At 41.6% G+C, this 26,323-nt stretch overlaps 1 protein-coding gene across 1 annotated transcript in view; it reads left to right on the top strand.

Moving 5' to 3' along the window:
- LOC309854633 (uncharacterized protein) overlaps positions 1 to 19,627 on the top strand; it is a gene marked incomplete at its 5' end in the record, with an annotated part of 139,750 nt that extends 120,123 nt beyond the window's left edge. Inside the window, one exon of the mRNA XM_082713988.1 lies at positions 19,474 to 19,627. Coding sequence (XP_082570114.1) covers positions 19,474 to 19,521 — 48 coding nt within the window. The 3' untranslated portion in view covers positions 19,522 to 19,627. The remainder of the gene's footprint in view (positions 1 to 19,473) is intronic.
- Between the last annotated feature and the right edge of the window lie 6,696 nt (positions 19,628 to 26,323).

Below are 26,323 nucleotides of genomic sequence, written 5' to 3'. Positions count from 1 at the left end.
CTAAGTATTAAATTTTGAAAGTTTGCATATTGGAATATGAAATATGAAAGATGCATGTTTGTATCTCCTAAATGGAGATGACTTCCCTCTTAAGTTAAGGTTATTTGCTGAGCAAGGTGCAAGTGGACGTAATCATTGTGGGAGAAGAAAAAAATGTCTTCCATTCTTTTCCAAACATGCTGCAGTTGCTCCATTATCTTATGTCTGGATATGGGCAATTACTTTTACTTTTAAAATTTTTATTTAACTTCTAGTTAGTTAACATGCAGTGTATAGATATAAGCAATCTTATGATGGTATCCTTTTTTTAACCATTTTTTAATTTCATAAATTAATATACCCTTTTTTCTTCTCCATGCTAAGAAAATCAACAAAGGTATCATCTGTTTTTATGACCCAATTCTTTGTTTTTAGGATTTTATTAATCTGACAGATAGAGAAATAGAGAGAATGCATGGAGGGGGTTAGGCAGAGGGAGAAGCAAACTCTGCTGAGCAGGGAGCCTGCTACATGGCTAGATCCTAGGACTCTGAGAGAGAACCAGAGCATAAGGCAGGTGCTTAACCCCCTGAGCCACCCAGGTGCCGCCTTATGACATTCTTAATATGACATCTTTTATAACTGAAGCTTTTCCTCACTGATGGTCTTTATCTTTTTTCCCATCAATAACCAGGGGAGAGCATTTTTCTTTGAATATTCTCAATAGTGGTTCAGGTCTAACATAATGTTGTAATAGCATTACAAATTTTTTGAATTTTTTATACATATAAGACTAGATCTTATTATCACTATATGATTAGGCATATAGACATTATAATAATCTATAATACTCTAAATTTAGAATCCTTCCAGAGTTTGGGTTTTCAATATTTTCTTGTGATCCCCTAAGATGTAAATTGTTTATTGCACAAAACGTAACATCTAAATCACTCCCAAAATAATCTTTCATTTAAAAATATTTTTTTCATTTGCTGCAAAGCACAACGGAATAAATTATGAGTTTGAGTAATTTGTGAACTTTGTTCTGAAAAAAACCTTCATGATGAAATATTACATCATCATTGTAACAGATTCTGTTTCTGTTCTGTGATATCGGTGATCCAGAGATGGCCCCTGTGTATTGGCAGCTGCAACCCATGAGCTAAAGACCTGTGGTTGGTGCCTAAGTCAGATTTGTTTTCTACACATGCAGTCTTTTAAAAACATAACCCTGGAGAGCAGATGTTTAGTTATTGACTGCCTGCCTCTATTCTGTATGTCGTGAAACTGTGACCAATATTTTCTTATCATAAATAAAGTCAGTGAGCCAATCAAGCAATCCAGATTAGTCCTTTAGCTCTAAAAGACCCTGAACAACTGTTGGCTTTCTAAATCCCTGATGCAGAGACCCCGCTCCCCCAGCCAGGCTGCAGAAAGGCATTACTTAGGCACATGTGTATCCTGTTCAATATACCCAGTATTGGAAGGATTATTACTGTGATGGACCACCCCTCTTGCAATCCTGTCAGTCCTCCCGGAAAGGGGGTTGCATGTTAGTGCCACCTCATGGTCACATCTTTTTCCTTCAGCCTGAAACTCATTGAACTCCCTCTACATTCTTCCCGGCTAGAATGTCTTTTTAAATTTGCAATATTTGATTGTCCTATTAATGTTGTAGAGGATAAAGGGGAAGTGGAATGTCTTTTTAAATTTGAAATATTTGAATGCAGTTGCTCCATTATCTTATTATTATCATTATTATCTCATTATCTTATTACTGCTAAAGAGGATGAAGGGGAGGAAGAGAAAAATGAGGTATCCTAAGAACAAGTGAGCCAGCCAACATGAATCACTTGGCCACATACAATTTTTCGAACAGGTTCAGCCCTGGTGTGAAATATCATATCCTCTATTTTTCATTTTTTGAGGAACCTCCAAATGGGCTGTACCAACTTCCATTCCCACCAACAGTTGAAAGGGTTCTCCTTTCTCCCAACTTCTTCAACACTTGCTGTTCTTGCCTGGTCAGTTTTTGCCATTCTACGTGGTGGAAGGTGGCATCTGTGTGGTTTTGATTTGAATCTCCCTGATGGCTAATGATGATGAACAGTTTTTCATGCATCTGTTAGCCATTTGTATGTCTTCTTTGCAGAACTGTATCGTCACATCTTTGGCCCATTTTGTGATTCGACTATTTGTCTTTTGGGTGTTGAGTTTGAGAAGTTCTTTACAGATCTTGGATATCAGCCCTTTGTCTGTAGTGTCATTTGCATACACCTTTTCCCATTCTGTGGGTTGCCTCTTTGATTGTTGACGGTTTTCCTTTGCTGTGCAGAAGCTTTTGATTTTGATGAAGTCCCAAAAGTTCATTTTCGCTTTTGTTTCCCTTGCCTTTGTAGGTGTGTGTAGTAAGGAGTTTCTGTGGATGAAGTCAAAGGGATTGCTGCCTGTGTTCTCCTCTAGGATTTTGATGGATTTCTGCCTCAGTCTCAGGTCTTTTTTCCAGACTTTTCACGACAGACAACAAAGTGATGGTTGCCAGCATGGGTGAAGTCGGTGATGAGGATGAAGGAGCTGCTTGTCCTGATGAGCCATGGAGAATGCATGTAAGTGTTGAATCCCTCTGTTGTATTCTAGAAACAAACACTGTATGTGAACCATAATGTAATTAAAAGAAAAGGAAAATAGTTGGCAAACTTTGCTAGGTGTATGGAAATGTTCACTCCTGTCTTTCCTATTTGGTTTTGTTGGTAAATCTAAACCTATTTTAAAGTTTATTCATAATCATTGTTTTTCTTATTTTTTAATACATAATGTTGCATAATCAGTGCTACCATTACTTAGTAGTAATGGACACCTATTCTCTTCTGTTGTTTATTTAAATAATAGCATTCATGTTACAGAAATTGAGTAATACACAACAATATAGAAATCACAGAAGGAGCTATTACAGATGTTTTGCGTTAAGGTAAAACATATATAACATTATGTATTCTATCATAATGTAGTTTTCTAATCTAGAATGGATGTGTCATCCCATGGTGCTCTGGGAAGTTGGTGCCTGGCATTCTAGGGGCTAATTATTTATGGGGAGAACAATCATGGTCATAATACTAGAACAGTTAATACCAACAAAGGCTATTTAGAGGTTACTGAGGGGATAAATAGAGTTGATAGGGAGACTTCCTGGGTGGCTCAGTTGCTTAAGCATCAGAGTCTTGATTTTGCCTCAGGTCATGATCTCAGGGTCATGAGACTAAGCCCAAATCAGGTTCCACACTGAGCATGGAGTCCGCTTAAGAGTCTCCCTCTCCCGTGCCTGGGTGGCTCAGTGGTTTAATCCTGTGCCTTCAGGTCATGTCTTGATCTTAGGGTCCTGTGATTGAGCCCCACAACATGTTTTATGCTTGGTGGGGAGCCTGCTTCTTCCTTATCTCTGCCTGCCACTCAGTCTACTTGTGATCTCTCTGTCAAATAAATAAATAAAATCTTAAAAAAAAAAAGTTTCTCTTTCTCCCACTATCCCACCCCACCCATTCAGACTTTGTTCTCTCTCACTTTCTCAAAAAAAAAAAAAGGGGGGGGGTGCCTGGATGGCTCAGTGGGTTCATATCTCTGTTTTTGGCTCAGGTCATGATCTCATGGTCCTTGGATCTAGCCCTTCATTGGGCTGTCTGCGCTTCATGAGTCTGCTTCCTCCTCTTTCTCTGCCTGCCTCTCTGCCTACTTGTGATCTCTCTCTCTGTCAAGTAAATAAATAAAATCTTTTATAGATATAGATATAGATATAGATATAGATATAGATATAGATATAGATATATGAATAATGTATATGTATGTATGGTTGATATCAAGATGCATAGTTAATTGTTAATGTTTATAGGATGGGAACATGATTACATTTTTTATTTTGTCACTACCACAATATACTGTCAATTGCTGTTCAGCTTGTAAAGCTGTGCTTATTAATAATGATTTCAAGGATAGTGAGCACTCTTAAATCCTATGCCTTCTGAGACTCCAAGGAATGGGAATTTTTTCTTGGAGGACAAAATTGTTCGCTGTTCTTGGCACAAGGTATAGACTGTCGATAATCCTCCATCCCTTGTTAAAGGTGCATGTCTTTGTTCCTAGCAAGATTTGAACAGTGCTTGGAAGAAGAGTTGCTTGAACTGAAACTTCTGGAGTGAAAGAGTGGGGTTGGAGTAGTCATGGGACAGAAGTTACTTGTTATTTAAGAAGTATCAGTGTTGGGACTGTAAGTGATCAGGAAAGTAAGGCATCCTGGCAGTCACTTGGTGTATGATGGGCAGCACTACACTAATTTCTCAGTATTTCAGATCCCATGGGTCATGATAGGGAGAAGAGGAGAGGGTTGGTGCCCTCTGGTGTCTTCACTGACAAGCCCTGTCTTGTACACACAGTGGCTGCCTCCCGCAGTTGCCTGCAGCTCTTTGCCTGAGGGTGTCCATTGCCTTCCTTGGCTCCTTTGGCCATGGCAGTGAGCTCTGGAGCCAGGTAACCAATGTCCATAAGAGCAACACTCATCCCATGCAGGTCTTTTTGCACTTGGATGGGATGACTCAGGGCTGTTCTGCATGTATTTAAAACGTTCCCAGTGGATGGAGACAGAGTTGCCCAAGCAGTGCCCTCTAAACTAACACCCTGTCTTGTGTGTTGGCTGCCTCCTTCTTCACTTCTTAGCTCCCGTCATTTCTTTCCACCAAAGATCCTTCCAGAGAAACTACTTGTACTCACATCCTTGTCTTAGAGTCACTTTCTGAGGCACCCAAACTCTCATAGCTCCTGGTGCTGCCAACAATGGTGGGTGTTGTCTCTCTGTGCCCCAGGAGAGGATCTACCTTTTAAAACACAAACATTCTTGAGAGATCTCAAAGCTCAGTCATGAGAATCAACTTACATTTTTCCCTTGGGTAGGAGAACTGAAAATCTACGCATGCAAAGCAGTAGGGTGACCTAGATAATAGTGAGATTATTCAACTTGTCACATAAAGTGGAACGCTCTGGTTGGAAGGAGACATTTATTGTAGTATCGTTATCAGTGGTACTGTTACTGAGTTCAAACATCCTATCCCTTGAACGTCCCTCTTTGACTCCCATTTTGCTCATAATGGTACTTCTTGGCTATGTGCTCACCCTCAACTCATGCCCCGTCCTTATCTTTGTATCCAGTCCTCGACTCACTCCCATCCATCCCCACCTCCCTTGTTCCCACTTTCTGTGTCCCTTCCTCCTTTTCTTCTCCCCAAGATCCATCTTGGCTCCAGACTCCCACCCTTCAGGTGTCAGAGGTTCCTTGCATCCACCATCTCTCCTGCTCCCCTCTGGTTAGTAGGAGGGGGTGTGAGTATAAATGAAGATCTTGCTCTACCTTCCCTCATATCCTGGCCCTAAAAGGGGGAATGGGATCCAGTCTGGAGTCCTGGATTGCCTGGATATTAGTCTATAGCAAAGAACGGATTGAATTAAACACAAATATGTTAAACTGTAGGCCTTTGCTGGGCACCGGAAAGAGCACCAGCATATTTGTGGGAGGGTAGATGTCAGTAGATATAGTCTGGTTAGGCCTTGCCTGAAAGATGATCCAGCTGTGAAGCCAGGAAATAAAAAATGCGAGGGAAGGAAATGTAAGTAATGGGATGTCATGTTTATTGAATGTTTATGTCAGGTATGCTCCAAAGACCTTTATTAATGAATCTGTTCTCAGGGGACAGTGCCCTACAGTACATAAATCTCATTGTCCTCCCCATTTTGGAAGTGAGCACGTTGAGGCTCAGAGACAGGCACACAGCTAGGGAGGGAGGAAACTAGGATATCAACCAAGAGGGAGACTTCCCTTCGACTCAAGACTCTCTAAGCTTTTGTAGAGCCACTTGCCACTTGATTGTTACTGGTGAAGGGAGAAAGGGGGTATTCAATCCTAATAGAACTCAAAATATTCTCCATGGAGGAGAGAAAATATTTTAAAAAAATCAGGCCCTCCTAGGAAAGGGTAGTCAGAGTGCCTGTCTTGTGGGAAGACGCCATATTGACCTCAGGTCAGGGCCTTTTTAGTCCACCTCTGATGAGGTTACTTATCAACTAGGACCTTGATCAGACCCTTCAGTTTGTTTCCCAAACTTCCTGGACTCTGGTATAGACTGAGAGACTTTTTAACCCAAGCAGATGGGAATTCTTCCTCAGCCTCTGGGTTTCTGTGCCTGAACCTGTGTGGACTGAGAAGGAGGATATCTTCATGTGAAAAGGATGCAGGAGCCAGCTTGAAAGGGTCACTATTGACCAAATCAAGACAACCTGCACCAAAATGTATCACAGCAGGAGTGCTTTCCCAACACTGAATAATAATCTGTAAATCTAGAGTACTACTTAAGAGAACCTTTAGAATCAGGATTGGAGAGAAGCGAAAGATTGCTCAGAAATAAAGACAGAAGTAGAAAGTGGAAAGAAGAAATCATCTTGCAAAAGCATATGTAAAAATTCAGCGACCAGTTTTCAGTAGATGCTAAGGTCTTTGGGTGAAATGATGTTGGAGAACAAGACATGGACTGTGGGAACCATGGGGAACTTAACACCACTTCCTTCTAGTAAAACTAGGCTATTCCCATGTTGCTCATGGGGCAGAATCAAAGTGAAGGGTATGATATCAGATAATAACTGATTTCCAAAAGAAGCAAAAATAGAGAATTCTGGACAAATAAAGAGCAGATCATGAGATGGTGAATGTAAAGTTGAAGAGAAAAGGGTCCCAATGAACGCGAATGGACAGGAAGATCAGATAAAAATCCACAACTTGATCAACCAACCAACCGACCAAACATTGTAAAATTTGATATGATAATCCTCCAATAATTAACGTTATGGATATTTGGAAAATAAAACAGTGGGAAAACAACGAACCATGCAAACAGCAATGAAGGAAATGCTGCTCTGACTATAGTAATATCAGGCCAAAAGCATTACTAGATACAAAGAAAGTTGGTACAAAATGAAAAAAAGCTGTAGTTTACCCAGGAAAGTAAAACTGTGGATCTTACTTACATAGACGTCAAACCTATAAAGGAGTGTTTGACAAGACTGCAAGTAGAGGAGCACCTGGGTGGCTCAGTCAGGTAAGCATCTGCCTTCAGCTCAGGTCATGATCCCAGGGACTTTTGATGGAGCCGCACATCCAGCTCCCCATGCACTGGGAGTCGGCTTCTCCTTCTCACTCTCCCCTTCTCTCCACTCATGCTTTCTCTCCTAAATAAAACAGTCTTTAAAAAAATACTCCAAGAAAAATAAAATCCTCCCTGAGGCAAATTTTCACAGCCCTCACTCAGCAGCTGATAAAAAGCAGACCCCAAATCAGTAAGGATGCAGAAGATTTAGATGGTTGAACCATCTGAATGTAGAAATAGATACATAATGATACAAGTACATATCATATAGAAGTATATACAAAATAAGTATATGAAATGTATGTGTGGTAATTATACACTTAGATATATGTCCAACGAGCATCCTGACACAGGATGTTAGGTGGATGATTTCAACCCCTGCAGCCTTCTCTTACATCCAAGCAGAAACGTCTACTTCACCAAGCCTTCTTCTGCTAGTGAAGAGATGGCAATTAGTACTCGAAGGTAAAATTGGTTCCTTACCAGACTGATGGAAATGATTTTATCCATCTACCGTGTCTAAATCCCCTTTCATTGAAAACATGATCTAAAGAGACATGCAGTAAATTCATAACGCATGTGTAGCTCTGTCTAGCTTTGCTTTTGACACTGTCACCTATGTGTCCCAAAACACTTTATTGGCAAGGTTGAAAAGAAAGTCTCACATTCAAGATCATAGTGCTAGATGATGTCTTGATTCAGTGGACTTTCATATACCCTGACCTGACTGGAAATTCTTCTAAAAGGAAGAAGAAGGAAAAAAAAATTAAAATAGTGTAATGGGTGTCAGTGATTTATTTAGTAGGAATATTTGGGTGGGTAAACAAAGTTATCTGTTACTTTACATTTGTACGTCTATAGTCTGTATTTTTTTAAAGATTTTATTTATTTATTTGACAGACAGAGATCACAAGTAGGCAGAGAGGCAGGCAGAGAGAGAGAGAGAGAGAGAGAGAGAGAGAGAGAGGAGGTATCAGGCTCCCCACTGAGCAGAGAACCTGATGTGGGACTTGATCCCAAACTCTGGGATCATGACCTGAGCCAAAGGCAAATGCTTTAAACCACTAAGCCACCCAGGCGCCCCTGTAGTGTGTATTTCTGAAGGGAGTGGAGCAAGCACTACACATTACATAATAACATTGTTAAATTTGGCTTCATCACTCACACAGAAAGGAGAAGGAATCAGTTTCTTTGTGTCTGAGGCGCTGCCACAAAGGTCTGTCTCAGTGTAGAGAACAGGCTCCCTGGGACCAGAACTGCCTCAGTGCCTCCCGCTGAGCTGACCCCTGCCCCTGCTTAGAGCTCTGCAGAGATTCCCAGAGTATCCAGCAGAGGGCGACCGCGCACCTCCAGCTGGCAGAGGACTGTTTGTCTGCGCTTGGGCACAGCAGCCTCAGGGGGCCGAATGCGCGCCATGGCATCATCTGAGGCTGGGTTCTTCAGAGCCCAAAGGGATTCTGCCACCAGCTGAGGACCCAGTACCCCTCAGAGGGCCAGGGCTGTGTTTGCAGCACTTGGTGACTCCTGTAGTGCGATGCAGAAGCAGCCTTGTTGGCTGAGAGCTGAGGAGGGAGCTCTAGGCTGCTTCCTGAGACCTGCTGGTAGGTGAGCCACCACGTTGTTGCATTTTTGGTGTTGTTCCCATGGTTTGCTCCTCGTTTTCCTCGAGGGTAGTTGAATAAGACCTATTTTACTTAGGGCCTAATCTGTGGATGGAGGGATTCTGTGATGCTATAACTGAGATGCCATGGTTGGTTTGTTACAGAAGCAGACCTGTTTCTGGGGAGAAATCCTGACTCAAATAAAGAGGAAGAGGAGCAGCCTGTAGTAGGGAGCTGAAAACACAACCTGCTGACTCTCAGGGTGTCTTAGAAGAATGCAATTGGGGCCTACTTGCAGATTACTGCTGGATTCAGAATCCCAGGTAAAAACAAACTGCTGTCCAGTTTGTAATCTTCAAGGTTAGAAGTATCAGCAAATGTTGGGTTTGTTGAGAAGGAAGGAAAACTGAATGTAGGCCAAAGAAGCGGTGACTGATCCTTTGGCACATTGGGGAACTTCGGAGAGGTTCACTCTTGTCAGAGACAGGGGGCAATTTGAAAGAAGAACAAGAAGTGCATTGGAGGCATCTCGCAGTTCAAATTGTTATGGCTTTTCATGGGGGAGTCCTGTTGGAGGATGTAGGGGGCTGGAGAGAGATGAGACTAGAGCTCTGCTAGCTGGAATAGTGGGGCACCCATGTGCAAGATCAAGTCCATGTCCTCCTGTTGGTTCCCCATTTATTTGGAGTGGTAGTGTGTCAGAACACCCCCTACCAAAACCTCTTCCCTCTGCTGTGACGTTCCCCTTATGACTTTGTCCCGTCTGATCATGATTTGCCTTGATAAACGAAATAAGTCAGTCAGAGAAAGATAGGTACTATATGATTTCACTCATTTGTGGAAATTATGGTATCAAACATACGAGCAAAGAGAAGGAGAAAGAGGCAAACTAAGAAACAGACTCTTAACTAGAGAACAACCCGTTGGTAATCATAGAGGAGGTGTGTGGGCAGGATGAATTCAACAGGTAATGGGGATTGCGGCTTATTCTTGTGACGAGCGCCAGGAGTTGCATGGAAGTACTGAATCGCGATTATATACCTGAAATGAATAGAAAAGTGTGTGAGTTGATTGTAATATAAATTAAAACTTTAGGAAAGTTTCCTTGGAGGAATTTCAATCGACAGTAATTTCTTTGTATTTAGTGGTTTTGTGTTTCAGTGCCAGCAAAGCCTTTTCTGGTTGGCATGTGTCATGGGTATGGCATCACAGTTGTAAACTACTCAAGTGACCACTGAGGAGCAGGGAGGGTTAGAAGGCAGAAACTTTCACCAGCTTCCCATGTGAAGTTTGTATCTGCTCAAGACTGAGATCAGTGAGTCAGCATCACCTCACTGGGGACAGTGTTTCTACACAGGATTTGAGAGACAACAAGGGCAGAACCAAAGCATGGGGACAATTCCAAACCATATGTTAGTTCTAAACCAGGACCCTGTGTATTAAAGGAGCCACTGAAAATATTTATTGGCACTTGTTTGGATTGAAGGAGAAAGATTTTCTCCCAATGAAGGCCAACTCAGAGTCCTGTATGCCTCCTGAAAGTGTCCTCCATGAGTGGCTATGAGCAAAATAGTGAAATACTGGGAGAGTGCACCGGATGAAATCAGGGAGCGTGTTTGGGGACATAGGATACACTGAAAAATGTGAAGCGTTCCTTAGACAACTTGTTGCAAGAATAGGAATACTTCCGGGACATTCCCAAACAGGATTGTTTTTTTCAAAAGAACTGTTTAGAACTCTATGTGTTATCAAAAGTGGTCTGATATGTTGTAAATTCAGAAACCATGCATTTGGCTTAGAATCAGGATTCAGTTAATACTAGAGGTAAAGGAACGACTTTTGAATTCTCAACCTTCTAAATGTCTAGAAATGCTCACAAGATCAAAATAAGTGTTTTCTGGCAAGGTCATAATCCAAAGAAGTTTCCTCCTTCTGCAAGAGACTGGGAGATGCAGAAAATGGCATGTTCTTTGCACCGAAGATGGAGAAGGAGCAATAGTGAGAAGAGAAATGCAGGCCTGGCCCGGACATGTGGAGAAGGCTGTCTCCCCAGATGTTTTGTATTTCAGTTGGTGCAGTAACAACCTTCTTGGGACCAGATGGTGTACAGGTCGAGTCAGGCTTTGGCGAATTCTTTAAAGGTGTCCTGAGGACCCAACCATCCATTTCCTTGGGGTTTGGCTGTGCAAGGTTTGGTTAGAAGTATTGGAGAGGGGCCCCTCAGGGGAGGTTGGAGAGAATCTTTGTGGGATCTTTCCCAACAGAATCAGGTTGCAAGGTGTGGCGGTCAGGGTAAGTGTCCCCTGGGAGTGCATTGGGAAAAAGTCTGCTATACTGCATCATGGTTAGGTTGAATAGAGGCAACTCGATCTTTGCTTTATTGAAATACATCCCCTTTTCCCAACTGTGGGTCCAGAGAGGCAGTGGTCGAATGCACATCGAATTCAAATCAAATCCAGTGACTATCTCCCAGGGAGAGAGACTGATTTCCACAAAGGGGTGGACTTGAGATTTAGGAGTGACAGCAATCCCTTTGACCCAGGGAGCTGGAAAGTCTCCATAGATTGTGCCAATGGAGTCCCCAGTAGTGTGGTCATTCTGTGAGCTTAACTTTGAAGATAGAGGACAGTAACATACAATGAAATTGTTCTAAAACTAGCAAAACATTGCAAATTGGTGAAACGCCTGCAGGGTAAAATGTGTTTTCTGGTCACTGTGTATACGTCAAGAGGGCTTCCCTGGGAGGGGTAATTTTTTTCTAACAAGATTTTAGCTGCAGAAGAGTCATTGGCCTTTCTCCAAGGGAAAGCGTTTTTCTAGTGAGAAGACATAGGCACATTAACTAACACCTACTTTATCCATGAGATGAGGAAATTGCATGAAATCCAGTTGCCAAATGTCAGATGGTTCATTGAGTGGTTTTTTAAAAAATTTATTTATTTTCAGCATAACAGTATCATTATTTTTTCACCACACCCAGTGCTGCATGCAATCCACGCCTTCTATAATACCCACCACCTTGTACCCCGACCTCCCAACCACGCCACTTCAAACCCCTCAGATTGATTTTCAGAGTCCATAGTCTCTCGTGATTCACCTCCCCTTCCAATTTACCCCAACCCACTTCTCTCTAACTCCCCATGTCCTCCATGCTTTTTGTTATGCTCCACAAATAAGTGAAACCATATGATAATTGACTCTCTCTGCTTGACTTATTTCACTCAGCATAATCTCTCCCAGTCCCGTCCATGTTGCTACAAAAGTTGGGTATTCGTCCTTTCTGATGGAGGCATAATACTCCATAGTGTATATGGACCACATCTTCCTTATCCATTCACCCGTTGAAGGGCATCTGGTTCTTTCCACAGTTTGGCGACCGTGGCCATTGCTGCTATAAACATTGGGGTACAGATGGCCCTTCTTTTCACTACATCTGTATCTTTGGGGTAAATACGCAGGAGTGCAATGTCAGGGTCATAGGGAAGTTCTATTTTTAATGTCTTGAGGTATCTCCACACTGTTCTCCAAAGAGGCTGCACCAATTGGCATTCCCACCAACAGTGGAAGAGGGTTCCCCTTTCTCCACATCCTCTCCAATACATGTTGCTTCCTGTTTTGTTAATTTTGGTTAGGTTTATTCCCAGGTATCTTATGGTCCTTGGTGCAATAGTAAATGGAATCGATTCTCTAATTTCCCTTTCTGTATTTTCATTGTTAGTGTATAAGAAAGCCACTGATTTCTGCACATTGAATTTGTATCCTGCCACGTTGCTGAATTGCTGTTATGAGTTCTAGTAGTTTGGGGGTGGAGTCTTTTGGGTTTTCCATATAAAGAATCATGTCATCTGCGAATAGAGAGAGTTTGACTTCTTCATTGCCAATTTGGATATCTTTTATTTCTCTTTGTTGTCGGATTGCTTTTGCTAGGACTTCTAATACTATGTTGAACAAGAGTGGAGAGAGTGGGCATCCTTGTCTTGTTCCTGATCTCAACGTGAAGTCTGCAAGCTTTTTCCCATTGAGGATGATATTTGCTGTGGGTCTTTCATAGATAGATTTGAGGAAGTTCAGAGATGTTCCCTCTATCCCTATACTTTGAAGTGTTTTAATCAGGAACGAATGCATCGATTGAGAGAACCATGTGGCTCTTCTCTCTTCTCATATTAATTTGTTGTATCACATTGATTGATTTGCGAATGTTGAACCATCCTTGTAGCCCAGGGATGAATCCCACCTGGTCCTGGCGGATAATCTTTTTAATGTGCTGTTGGATCCTGTTTGCTAGGATCTTCTTTTTAAATTTTCATTTGTTTCCATGATTTTTTCTATTATTGTTTAATTTCCTAGTTGACCCATTTATTCTTTAGTAGGATGCTCTTTAGCCTCCATGTGACTTCTTTCCAAATTTCCTTTCATGATTAAGTTACAATTTGACACAGCACTGGGGTCTAAGGATATGTGAGGAATAATACCAGTCTTTGGTACTGGTTGAAATGTGATTGTGACCCAGTATGTAATCTATTGTGGAGAATGTTCCATGTGTACTCAAGAAAAATGTCTTTTTTTTTTTTTTTTTTTTTGCTTTAGGATGGAATGTTCTCAATATATATGTGAAGTCCACTTGGTGCCCTTTATCATTCAAAACACTTGTTTCCTGGTTGATTTTCTGCTTAAATGATAGGTCCATTCCTGTAAGTCTCCTACTACTATTGTATTATTGTTGCTGTGTTTCTTTAATTTTGCTATAATTGGCTTATATAATTGGCTGCTCTGTGTTAGCAACACAAATATTTATCATTGTTAGATCTTCTTGTTTGATAAAGCCTTTAAGTATGATATAGTAGCCTTCTTCATCTCTTATGACAGTCTTTGGTTTAAAATCTAATTTTCTAAGATATTATTTATTTATTTGACAGAGACCACAAGTAGGCGGGGGGGGGTGAGCAGGCTTCCTGCTGAGCAGAGAGCCTGATGTGGGGCTTGAGCGCAGGACCCTGAGATCATGACCTGAGCCAAAGGCAGAGGTTTTAACCCACTGAGCCACCCAGGTGCCCATAAAATCGAATTTGTCTGATAAAGGTTGCTACCCCAGTTTTCTTTTGATGTCCATTAGCATGATAAATATTTTTCCAACCCCCCTCACTTTCTGTCTGGGGGTATCTTTGGGTCTAAACTGATTCTCTTTAGATAACATTATGGATGGGTCTTGGCCTTTTCATCCTATCCTATACCCCGTGCCTTCTGATTGTCCATTTATTCCATTTACATTCAGAGTAACTATGAAAAGATAGGAAGTTAGTGCCATTGTATTACCTATAAATGAAACTTAAAAGTCCAAAAACAAAAAAAAGAGGGAAAAAAAGGGAAGTTAGCCAGGTGAACAGAACAGAGAGAATATCATGGGACATGTAGGGAAAACAGAGCAATACACTACATATCCTGAGTGTATCTTTTGGTTTGTTAGAAAAAACTCCACCTCAAAATTGTATAGAAAAAAAATCTTGCAAAAATATATATATGAAATATATATATAACTAAATAATACATACACTATACAGTATTATATAATATATATTATGAAAAATACTTCTATATCTTACCAATTTACAGATTTCCACATATTTAATCTTGTAACATATATATGTATACATATATATAAATGTATAAATATATATAAATGTATGTATAAATATAAATGTATATAAATGTATAAATATAAATGTATATATATATATACATTTATATATATATATTTATATATATGTACACAGGTATATACAGAAAAATAAAATTAAATATATGGAAAGGATAGAATGTATCCATGAAGATGAAAATTTAAAAAGACTTGAAGAAAACAAAACAAAACAAAAAAATAACTAAAATACTTAACATATAAAAAGAAGAAGTGGAAGAGAAAGAGGAAGAGGAAGAAAAGACAGTATGATTAGGCAGTTAAAGCAAAAAGAATAATACCCTAGATTCTAGTGTATTTTGGTGTGTTTGAAGAAACTGCACCCTAAAATTATAAAGAAAGAGGAACTTAAATATTTAGAAAGTTAAGTACAAACGTGAAAGTTAAGATTAAAGAAGTGTGGATAAAATAAAGTGGTTGACAAAAAGAAAGAGAACAAAAAATTAAAACTGAAAGACAAAACTGTGAATAGATAAAGAAGATGTGGTCCATAATATACAATGGAATATTACTCAGCCATCAGAAAGGATGAATACTCAACTTTTGCATCAGTGTGGATGGGACTGGAGGAGATTATGCTGAATGAACTAAGTCAAGCAGAGAAAGTCAATTATCATATGGTTTCACTTACTTGTGGAACATAAGGAATAACAGGGAAGACATCAGCAGAGAAAAGGAAAAGTGAATTGGGGGAAATCAGAGGGGGAGATGAACCATGAGAGACTGAGAAAAAACCTGAGGGATATATATATATATATATATATATATATATATATATATATATATATATATAAAGATTTTATTTATTTGACAGAGAGAAATCCCAAGTAGATGGAGAGGCAGGCAGAGAGAGAGAGGGGGAAGCAGGGTCCCTGCTGAGCAGAGAGCCCAATGCGGGACTCCATCCCAGGACCCTGAGATCATGACCTGAGCCCAAGGCAGCGCCTTAACCCACTGAGCCACCCAGGCGCCCCAAAACCTGAGGGTTTTAGAGGGGAGGGCGTCGGGGGGGATGGGTGAGACTGGTGGTAGGTATTAAGGAGGGCATATATTGCTCGGAGCACTGGCTGTTGTACATAAACAATGAATCTTGGAACACTGCTTTAAAAACTAATGATATATTTGATGGTGACTAACAACACAATAAAAAATAATTTTTTTTTAAAAAGCCAAGGACAAAATCGTGGGGAAAAAACCCCATGAATTCTATATGCTATATTCCCCTAGCACTGGGGTTTGGGCATTCTCAGTGATCAGTAAACTTGGCGGTGTGTTCTTGCTGATTCTCTGGGGAAGGAGCCTGTGGCATTTTTGCCCCGGGGCAGGATTGCACTGCTGTTGCCTAGGGGCCAAGCTAAGTAATCTACTCCGGTTTGCTCCAGCTTTTGTTCCCTGAAGGTTCTCTGTGCTTCATTAGAGGATGAGAATGAAAAAGGAAGCCTTGCAAAGTCCAGGCCGGGATCCAAGAGTCTGAGGCACCATTCCTCAGTGCACCTTCAGGGAAAAGCAGTGAATCGTTCCTGGCTCCCTGGTCTCCATCTTCTCTCTGTGCTCACCTGGCCTGTGACTGAGCATTTGTATCTCAGGGCGGGACCCTGTTTGAGTCTCCAAACCCTACAGACTCCTGCAGGGCACACCCAAGCCACTCCTTCTGGGAGAAGAATGGATCTTGCCTGTGTGCTGTTGCTGAGTCCCTGCTGGCACTGATTGTGCCACAATTCATGGCTTATGGCAGCCTGGAGCTGAGAGTCCACTCTGGGGCTTGATGATTCCAGCAAGAGTCCCCGCTTTGATGCCTGGGACCTCTGCCACACTCAGGAACCCTGTTATTTCTGTGCCCTTGGGCATCTCGAGATGACACTGTCCCACCTTGGATTCTGCCCTGCTTTACCACGTGGGTACCGTTCAGGCAGGAATGGCCCTCATCAGAGCAAACTTCTAAAAGTCCTTACTTTGCAGTCCTCTACTATATCATTTTCTGGTACCTCCCTGCAGTTCATCTTCCCATATATCAATGCGAATTCACTTCTCCACAGGTCCTACCTTGTAGAAAGAGGTCACTTTTATATTTCTAGAGTTGCAGCTACTCTTTTCTTACATCTCTGGGTGAGTTCACAGGTGTTCAGAATGATCTGATAACTGTGCAACTGAATTCCTGTGACCAGATGAAATGAAGGTCTCCTATTTCTCCACCATCTTAGAGTCTCTGGGAGTACATCTTAAATTGTATACATATATACATATATGTAGACATATATAGATACATGATAAACAAAAGTGAACAAAGTGTTTATTCTAGCCTGTAATACATGATATACTTTAATCTACTTCATTTGTTTTTTTTTAACCTCGTTTGTTTTTGATGCCATGTGCAGCCTATGAAAATGCCCCACAATAGAAAAATGATTAAATTATTGGCAATATTTAACATTAAATAATTTAAAAAGCCGAGGCAGAGCTATAATTTGGAACTTAAAAAGAGCACAGTACCTTGTTAAGAGAAAAAATACTGTCAATGAATGTAAATATTACACTGTTTGTTGAAAAACACAGTTCAAAAGTATGCATAAGCCAAAAATTGAACAAGTCCTTCTTTTGTCACAATACATTTCTGAGCTTTCAGAATGTTTACAATCGAGACATAAAGGTATACAGCAAAAATTTATTGAGCATTTACTGTGTGTGCAGTTGCTGACTCAAACTTTACATGTATTATTATTTCCTTAATCCCCCCAAACCTGAGATGGTATAACCAACCACCATATAGAGTAGAAATGGAGGCTCAGAGACTCACAGTAAATTGCGTGAGGTTGGAGTGAAGACATGGGCAGAGGTGGAGGTCAAACCCTGTGTCTCAGACAACAGAGTTCATGCTTCGCCTTTTAGGCTGTGCTGCCTCACAGAGAGAAGACTGGAGGGATGTGTGCCAGTTAGAAAGGGCCAGATGTTACTGTGAGTAACCTGTAGCCCTGAGCCTTAGTGGCTTCTATTAGGGAAGTCTGTTTCTAGCACCTGCCACATGTCCACACGGTCTTCGTGGGACCAGGATAAAAGAGCACCCACCATAGGTAACTGCCGGGTGCTATATGAGATGGACAGAGGGGGAACCTGATTCAGTCCCAGGTATTCTGTTCGAGATGGCACATCTCACTCCCTCGCACATCTTACTGGTCAGAGCATGTCTACAGGACTGCCTCCGACTTCCTGAGTCAGAGGAATGCCTGAAATGCTTGGTGGAGCCTCTTGGGGATACCACATGGTGCCAGTCCATCTGGGGGACTGTGCAGGGTCGGAGGAGGGACGTGGGATATTGGTAGGAAATGACAGGAGGCCTATGTCAGGATGGGTTTGTGTTCTCCTTCATCACATAGGATTTATAGGGTTCAGTCTATGAGGCATGATTTTGAGACCATATAGTGTTCTCACACCACATTTCCAAGATATTCTCAGCCAAAGATATATTTGATTACGATTGTATCATGCTCATATCATTCAGTTCCAATGTAGCTCTTTTTCTTTTCTATTTCTTTACTCCTATTTCATTGTTAGAGGTACTTCTCTCTGTCTACACATATGGAAATTTCTGGTTAGTTTTTTATCAGTGATTTCTAGCACATTATGTTAACACAGCATGTTCTGTGTCATTTCATGCCTCTGAAACAGATTGAAATTTCCCTTACGACAAAAGTAAATCGGGAGCATTTTTGTAACGGTCTCTGTGCCTAAAATCAATGTGTCCTCCACAGTGGATGTGGATGTGGACAGATGTATGAAGACAGCTGTCGGATTCAGATGGTTTGCCATCAAGATCTATATTTGGTGGATGCTCTGTAGACTGCGCTGAGTTGCTGAGAGAGGGCTGGAACCTCCTACTCTGGTTGTGTATTTGATTGTTGTTGCAGTTTGGTCCTGCTTTGCTTTCTACATTGTTCACCTTGTGGTTCTCGGACAGGAGTTTGGAACAGAAGAAGAGAGCACCCAGAAGAGGGAACAGGGACCTGGGTTGAAGGGAGCAGAAAACAAGAATTCTTCCAAGGGTGGCTTATTTATTATTATTATTATTATTATTATCATCATCATCATCATCATTATTGTTATTTATTTTGTCCCATTAAGCAACATATACTACATCGTTTGTTTCTGATGTAGTTTTCAATGATTCATTAGTTGCATGTAACACCAAGTGTTTATTACCACAGCTGCCCTCCTCAAGACCGATCACCCAATTACCCCTTCAACCCATCCCTTCCCTTTTGTAACCCTCTGTGTTTGTTTTTTTTTTTTTTTAATGTTTAAGGAACATTTGATTATCATTTCCTGTAAACTATCTATTCGTGTATTTTTCCTACTTTCCTACCAAGTTTCTTCTTTTTCTCCTTTAAGAGTTCTGGATATGTTAGCGATATTAGCTCCTTGTTGTAGAAGTTGCAAATATTTTCACTGTGTACCACCTCATTGGTAATATCTGATCCCCGTTAGCCAGCCTGGAGCTAATCTCTGAAGAAGGGCTCCTTCTCCAAATAAGCCAAACATGGGCAGAAGAAAATGGAATTCCTGTTTCTTGGGTGTCAGGCACGTTCTGGGTGCTTTGTGAACATTCTCTCACTTATCGCTTATGAAATTTCTTTCAATATTATTTCTCACCTGAAAACCATAGGGCTAATGTGTATTAGATTTCATTGTTTCTCAGCTTTTATAAAGGTGATATGGTACATAAAACCATGGAGCTGCATCTTGAAATCATACCAGTAAATATTTCTGCAATGAAATATATGAATATGTCTACTGACTAGGATAAAGACCTCAGAGAGTTTCACTTCCTGATAGGTCAGGTTTTGCATCAAATGAGATATGAGAAGCAGTTTTATTTTTCAGAGCTTCTCCAATTTTGGAATGGGGGATAGGAGATGTCGGAGCTCTATCATCCTTACATTATAGGCAGGGGAAAGGAGTTCTGGTGTTTTATAACCGAATACATCCTCCGACTTTTACCCTTTTCTTCTTTTTCTCTTTGTTTTGTCAGGAAGGGAGGAGGGAGCAAGCTGGAGAGCTTGAGGATTCAAGTGAGTAGCAGAGAAATTGCAGCATCTCTCCACTTCTCTTCTCTCCGCCTTCCTGCAGCCAGGGTGAGACTGAGATGGGCAGCCCTTTAGGGACCCCAATATTCTTCATAATGAAAATTTAACCAACAACCTTTAGACACTTGTTCAACATCTGTTTGGAGGAAAAGCTGTTGGCTGCGTGGGGAAGGATGAAAAAGAAAGACAGAGGTGACAGGGTGCAGCCTCATCCCCAGAGTACCAAGCAAAGCACTTCTGGCCCTAAACTCACATGCCCTTCTCAGTCAGAAGCAAAGCCCTGCAGCTGGTCTGATCTACCTTGCTCAGGTAGGTAGTTAGCAACTTCCTCCTTTGACTCATGTGTCCTTTATTGGTTTCTTAGACAATATCCCAAATTACTTCCAGCCACACACTCTCAGTCTCTCTGAGAAGAATTATAATCCTGCACTTTTCTTTGTCTTATTACTTTTTTGGTTCCCTGAACAGATTATCCCCCAGACAAATACAGTAACCGCCCCTGGTCTGTAATGAAATATTTTGCAAGAAGGGCTTGTTTTGCTTCTTTAACTCCACTTATCAGGCTGCATGGGGCCTCCTTCAGGACTGAGTTTTATGGTTTTTATATTCTGGTTTTTCACGGCCTGTCTCCTTTCTCCATCAAAACCAAACTACCTTGTCTCCTTGTGCCTTAGTGCACTACTGAAAATCTAGTAAATGAGGAGTGCCTGGATTCATGATCCGTCTCTCCCACAGTTCCAGTCTTTGAGTGATACCTTAGGTCAAAAGTGCTCTAATGACAAGCAGTTATTTTAGACCATAGCGTGGAGGTAAAGGGACTGTGAACTGAGCACTTTTACTTTCATATTGAGCACACCACCCTCTGCTCAGTCTCACTCAGTTAGGTGTCCAACTCTTGATGGATTTGCGCTCAGGTCATGAATTTTAAGTTGTCTGACTGAGCCCCATGTCAGTGCAGGCTCCCCATACAGTGGGGAGCCTGCTTGAGATTCTCTCTTCTCTGAACCTTTCTCTTCCTCTGCCTTCCCCTCCGAACTCACGTTCTCTCTCTCTTGTTCTCTCTTCCTCTCTCAAAGATTTTAAAATGGGAAAAGGACAGCAAATATACAAAAAACTTCAATCTGGGGAACTTGGGTGGCTCAGTGGGTTAAGCCTATGCCTTCAGCTTGGGTCATGATCTCAGAGTCCTGGGATTGAGACCCACATCAGGCCCTTTGCTCAACAGGGAGCCTGCTTCCCCTGCTCTCTCTCTGCCAGACTCTCTGCCTACATGTGGTATCTTTATAGCTCTCTCTCTCTCTCTCAAATAAATATATATAAATTTAAAAAGAAACACTTTGGGGCACCTGGGTGTTTCAGTTGTTAAGCATCTCCCTTTGGCTCAGGTCATGGTCCCAGGGTCCTGGGATCGCACTCTGCATCGGGCTCCTTGCTCAGTGGGAAGCCTGCTTCTCTCTTTCCCACTGCCCCTGCTTGTGTTCCTGCTCTCACTGAAAAACAAAAAAAATCTTTAAAAAGAAAATCCAATCTTATTAGTAATGAAAAGACAAATAAGATTAAAGTTTTCACATTGGCAAAGGCTTAAAACCTCATAACACCCAGTGTTACTTGCTCCTTTACTGTCTGAAAGGGTTTTTTGTAATTTTGGTGTTATTTCTTCCATAAATGTTTGATAGGATTTGCCAGTAAAACTACTTGGATCTAGGACTTTCTTTCTGATAAAGTTGTTAATAATTATTTCAATTATTAAAATAGATATTGAATCATTCAGATTTTTGTTTTATTTTGTGGTGTTATATATTTTTTAAAGATTTTACTTATTTGATACAGAGAGAGAGAGAGAGAGATCACAAGTCAACAGGCAGGCAGAGGAGGGGGAAGCAGGGAGCCCAATCTGGGCTCAATCCCAGGACCATGAAATCATGACCAAAGCCAAAGGCAGAGGCTTCAACACACTGAGCCACCAAGTTGCCCCTGTAGTGATAACTCTCTTTTAATTTCTGATATTGGTACAGAAAAATTTTATATTAAAGGATGATCATCCAGGTGTTTTGTAAAGAATTAAAAAGAAAACAAAAACAAGCCTCCAACAATTAAAGATTAGTAAACTAAAAAACTTTGTCATCTTGACAGAAGGAACTACTACATGGCCCTTAAAATTATATATAAACTCTGACGAAATAATACTGCATGCTTATAGGGATAACTGAAGTTTGAAAGATTCATAATAACAAGTGTTGTTGAGGGTATGGAGCGAATAGAGCTTTTTAATTAATTAAATTTTATTTTAAATTCTGGTTAGTTAACATACAGTATAATTTTAGTTTCCAGTGTAGGATTTAGTGATTCAGCACACAGTACAAAATCCAGTGCTCATCAATGATTTCACATGAGTGAAAGCATATGATATTTGTCTTTCTCTGACTTATTTTGCTCAGCATAATTATACAATTGGAACTTTTATTCAACTTTTATTCAGCTTCCACTGTGGTAGGAGTATATGTTAGGCATTAAAAAACTGTGTGGTAATAACTTAATCAAACTTAAACTATGTACACCTTACGATTCCGCATCTCTACTCCTGGATATATATCAATCATAAAATCTCTGCAAGTATTCAGCAACAGACATGTACTATAATATGTATAGCAACTTTATTCATGTTATCCCAGATTGGAAACAATTCCATTCTCTCTCCAAAAGTAGAGTGAAGTACATTTTAGGTATGTACAAAGAATGGGATTCTACATAATGATGAAGAATAAACTATTGGTACAGATACAATGGCATGTATAAATCTCACAGGCATTATTTGGAGAGAAGTGAGACCCAATGATGCACAGACTGTATGACTCCATTTGTATAAGTGAGCAGGCAAAAATAATCTATGGTTTTAGAAGTCAGAATAATGGTTACTGATGGCAAGAGAGGTAAAGGTAAAACTTGAGACCAGTTAGAGGTAAAGGCAAGTGAACTATCATAGAGTATAAGGAGGCAATCCCACTTATAATTGGATCAAAAAGAATAAAATACCTAGAGTTTAATTAACCAAGGAGGCAAAAGACCTGTATAGGAAAACTACCAGAAACTGCTAAAAGAAATCAAAGAAGACCCAAACAAATGGAAACATACTCCATGCTCATGGGCTGGAAGAATTACCCTGATTGAAATGTCCATACTGCCCAAAACAATCTATAGATTCAGTGCAATTCCTATGAAAATTCTAATGGCGTGTCATGCATCCTAATTCCTGGATGAGAGCAGTGGTCTTGGTGTCAGCATTCTGCTCTAAACCGCGTGAACCCTCACGTGGTCCTGCAACCACTTTCCAGGACTGGCTGGCAAGTGTGGCAAGACCCTCCCTCCAACCAATAGTGCAGGTTGACACTGTAGGAGTCCCTGAAAGGCTCAGACATGGATGGGCTAAATACAGGGTGCAGATGGAAACATGCTAATCTAACAGGGAAGAGTATGCAGAATTTGCATCAATATTTAAGTTAAAGGTTGAGAGTTCCATTAAGTTTCAGGCCAAGGGAAGCTGCTAGTGTCAAGACCCAGAGCTTGGGGAGGACTAAATATTCACCCCCCTCCCTGAGCAGAGGTAGTGAGGTGAGAAATTCTGGGGAGCGTGCGAGTGTTGTATTCCTCATCACAGAGTGCGCATTCTTCATGTCTGGGGCCCATGACAGAGCCAGGTCCCAGGTATCTGGCTCCCTGCGACAGTTTTCCTGCAGGCCAGAGGTAGATGGGAGCCTTCAAAACCTGAGCACTGAAGGCCTGGGTCTCCTGGCCTGGGCAGCTGCTCAGAAACCAAGCAAGAGCCATCCATCCTGCAGGAACCGCATCGGGCCCATGGAGGTGGAGAATGCCCTGAGCGAACATCCTGAGGTGGCTGAATCAGCTGTGGGGAGCAACCCGGACCCAATTTGAAGGGGGGTAAGGAGGACACAGAGGCCCGTCCTTGTGTCTGTCTGTGCGCATTAAGGCAGGTACAGGGATGCCTTGGACCTAGGGTGGAAGGAGGCCCAGGGGATGTACATGTGCATTTACACGGTGTGGTCAGCAGAGGGCAGTGTGTGTGTGTGTGTGTGTGTGTGTGTGTGTGTGTGTGTGTGCGCGCGTGTGTGCGTGAGCGCGCACACGGGCACCCACGCGTGCGGGCTCATTTCCGGCTCACAGCAACCCCATTAATTAAGGACTCTGAGACCCGCTTTTACAGAGACAGAAACAAGCCTAAGGAAATTAAATAAGTTGCCTGATCACAAAACTAAAAAGTGGTGGAGCGGGAATGGGAATCTGAGCAGCCTGGCTCTAGAGTATGCATTCATTGATTCCCTGTGTGCTGAGTGCCTACTGTGTACAAGGCCCTGTGCTCTACTAGTGATATCAATAATATCAACAGAGTTAATCCCCAGCATATATTGAATGCCCACAGAACTCTATCTACAGTAATAGTGAAAATGGTGATGATAGGCGTTCCTGGGTGGCTCAGTCAGTTAAGCATCTGCCTTTAACTCACATCATGATCTCAGAGTCCTGAGACTGAGCCCTGTATCCATCTCCCTGCTCAGCAAGGAATCTGCTTCTTGATTTCATTCTTCCTTAAACAAATACTTTCCATCCAACACTGTCCTAAGCACTTCACAAATTTATCTCCTTTAATCCTCAAAACCACTATATTCATCATTCTCATTTACAGACTAGAAACCCGAGGTACAGGGTGTAAGCAACACAGCTGGGTTCACACAGCCAGTAAGAGGCTGAGCAAGGATTCAGACCCAGGAAGCCTGGCCCCGGAGTCTGCAGCACACTGACCTCCTACACTCTGCTATGCAGTCACAATTGTCAGCCAAACTAAGAACCGTCTCTGGATCTTGTGATGCTTAAGAGAAGTCAAGTCCCTGGCAAATAGTAAGGCTGTACGAAATGAAAATCATGGGGCACCTGGGTGTCTCAGTGGGTTAAGCCTCTGCCTTCAGCTCAGGTCATGATCTCAGGGTCCTGGGATCGAACCCCGCATCAGGCTCTCTCCTCAGCAGGGAGCCTGCTTCCTCCTCTCTCTCTGCCTGCCTCTCTGCCTACATGTAATCTGTCTGTCAAATAAATAAACAAAATCTTTAAAAAAAAAAAAAAGAAATGAAAATCATCACCTTCAATCTCCAGGATGCTAGTCTTTCAATTCACAAAGAGAACAAAAATACATTTCTACTTGTATTGTTCTACAAGTATGGAAAAAGGCTTCACCTAAATTACCCTGCTTGGTTCTTAGAACAGTCCTAGGATACACTGTTTTTCTTTTCTTTTTTGAAAGATTTTATTATTTATTTACTTATCTGTCAGAGACAGAATGAGAGAGCATAAGCAAAGAGAACAGTAGTAGAGGAAGAAGCAGGCCCCCTGCTGAGCAAGGAGCCCATGGCAGGGCTGCATCCCAGGACTCAGGGATCATGACCTGCACCAAAGGCACACACTTATTAACCAACTGAGCCACTGAGATGTCCCAATCCACTGTTTTTCTTCTAATAATGTTAGCATATAGAACTTAGCATGTCCCAGGCACTTTTCTGTTTGCCTTATGCGTGCATTTAATCCTAAAATCACTCAGTCCTATAGCTCAGTGAGGTAAGTAGTAGTATTATCTCTTTATTACTGGCCCAGATAAGTAATGTGCCCAGGGTGACACAACTAGTATATAGTAGTGCTGAGATGAAACTCAGAGAGTCTGGTTTCAGACTCTGAGCTTTCTAACCCTCTACTCTGAGGGCATCTGTGTAGGAGGCAATTCTGGCTCACAAACCCTGTGATGAGTAACAGAGACAGTAAGTACCAGAGCCAGAATGCAAGCCCAGGCCTGGCTGCCACCACTGTCCCTAGTAGGTGATTTCTCTGACTCTTACCTTGGCATTCCGAGTGGCCTGATGGACATCACCTTGAGTTGGGGCGTAGAAGACATAGGCTCTAGTCCTGCCAATAAAACAACTGGTCAACAGCAGGGAGACCTTGAACCGATCCCTTTGCCTCCAACCTTCATCTAAAAATTAGCGAGTCATACTCACTCGATCTTTAATGTCCTCTAATTCTAAGCAACTGTTTTCCAGGATGAACGGCAATTGTGCTTGAACGACAGAATGCAGCATGTTTCTTATAGCTCAATGTCAATCCCACCCCCACCCCTGTGGAAAACACTTCTTTTGACCCAATACAAATCCTACAGGTGCCATGACGTGCAGCTCAAATGCACAGCAGCCAGAAACACAGCCACTTCTCTGGAGGCCTCTCAAGCTTCTAGTCCCTTTCCCTCACCCTTACTGGTAAGAACCGTGCACACGCTACTCTGTGCTCCTGAAATACTGAGTTTGTGCCTCTAGTATAACAATTCCTACATTCACTGACAGCAGTAGCATGTGTGCATGTGTGTACCTATGTGCGTGTCCTTAAGGGCACAGACTGTACTCCATGTATCTATGCTTGGAAAGTTACATTATGTGGACCATATACATAAGTGCCAATATCTGACCATTTTGACCTACAAAGATGACAACTTAATATGGCGCAACCTAACACACGCTCATTAAATATAAGCATATTTCCTACTGTGCAACAGGGCATCCCTGAGAAAACTTGTGCTCTACAAGAGGGGCCAGTAAGCTTCTTTATAAGGGGACCACATGGTCAATACTTTGGACTTTACTTGCTAAAGATTCTCTGTCCCAAGGATTCCACTTTGCCATTGGTGTTATCAAAGAAGCCCTAAACCATCTGTTAATAAATGAGTATGGCAGTATTCCAGTAAAA

This window comes from Mustela nivalis, assembly GCF_964662115.1.
Source record: "Mustela nivalis genome assembly, chromosome: 19".
Classification (NCBI taxonomy): domain Eukaryota; kingdom Metazoa; phylum Chordata; class Mammalia; order Carnivora; family Mustelidae; genus Mustela; species Mustela nivalis.
Note: the sequence above shows the minus strand (reverse complement) of the source record. Positions and strands in the feature narration are given on the sequence as shown.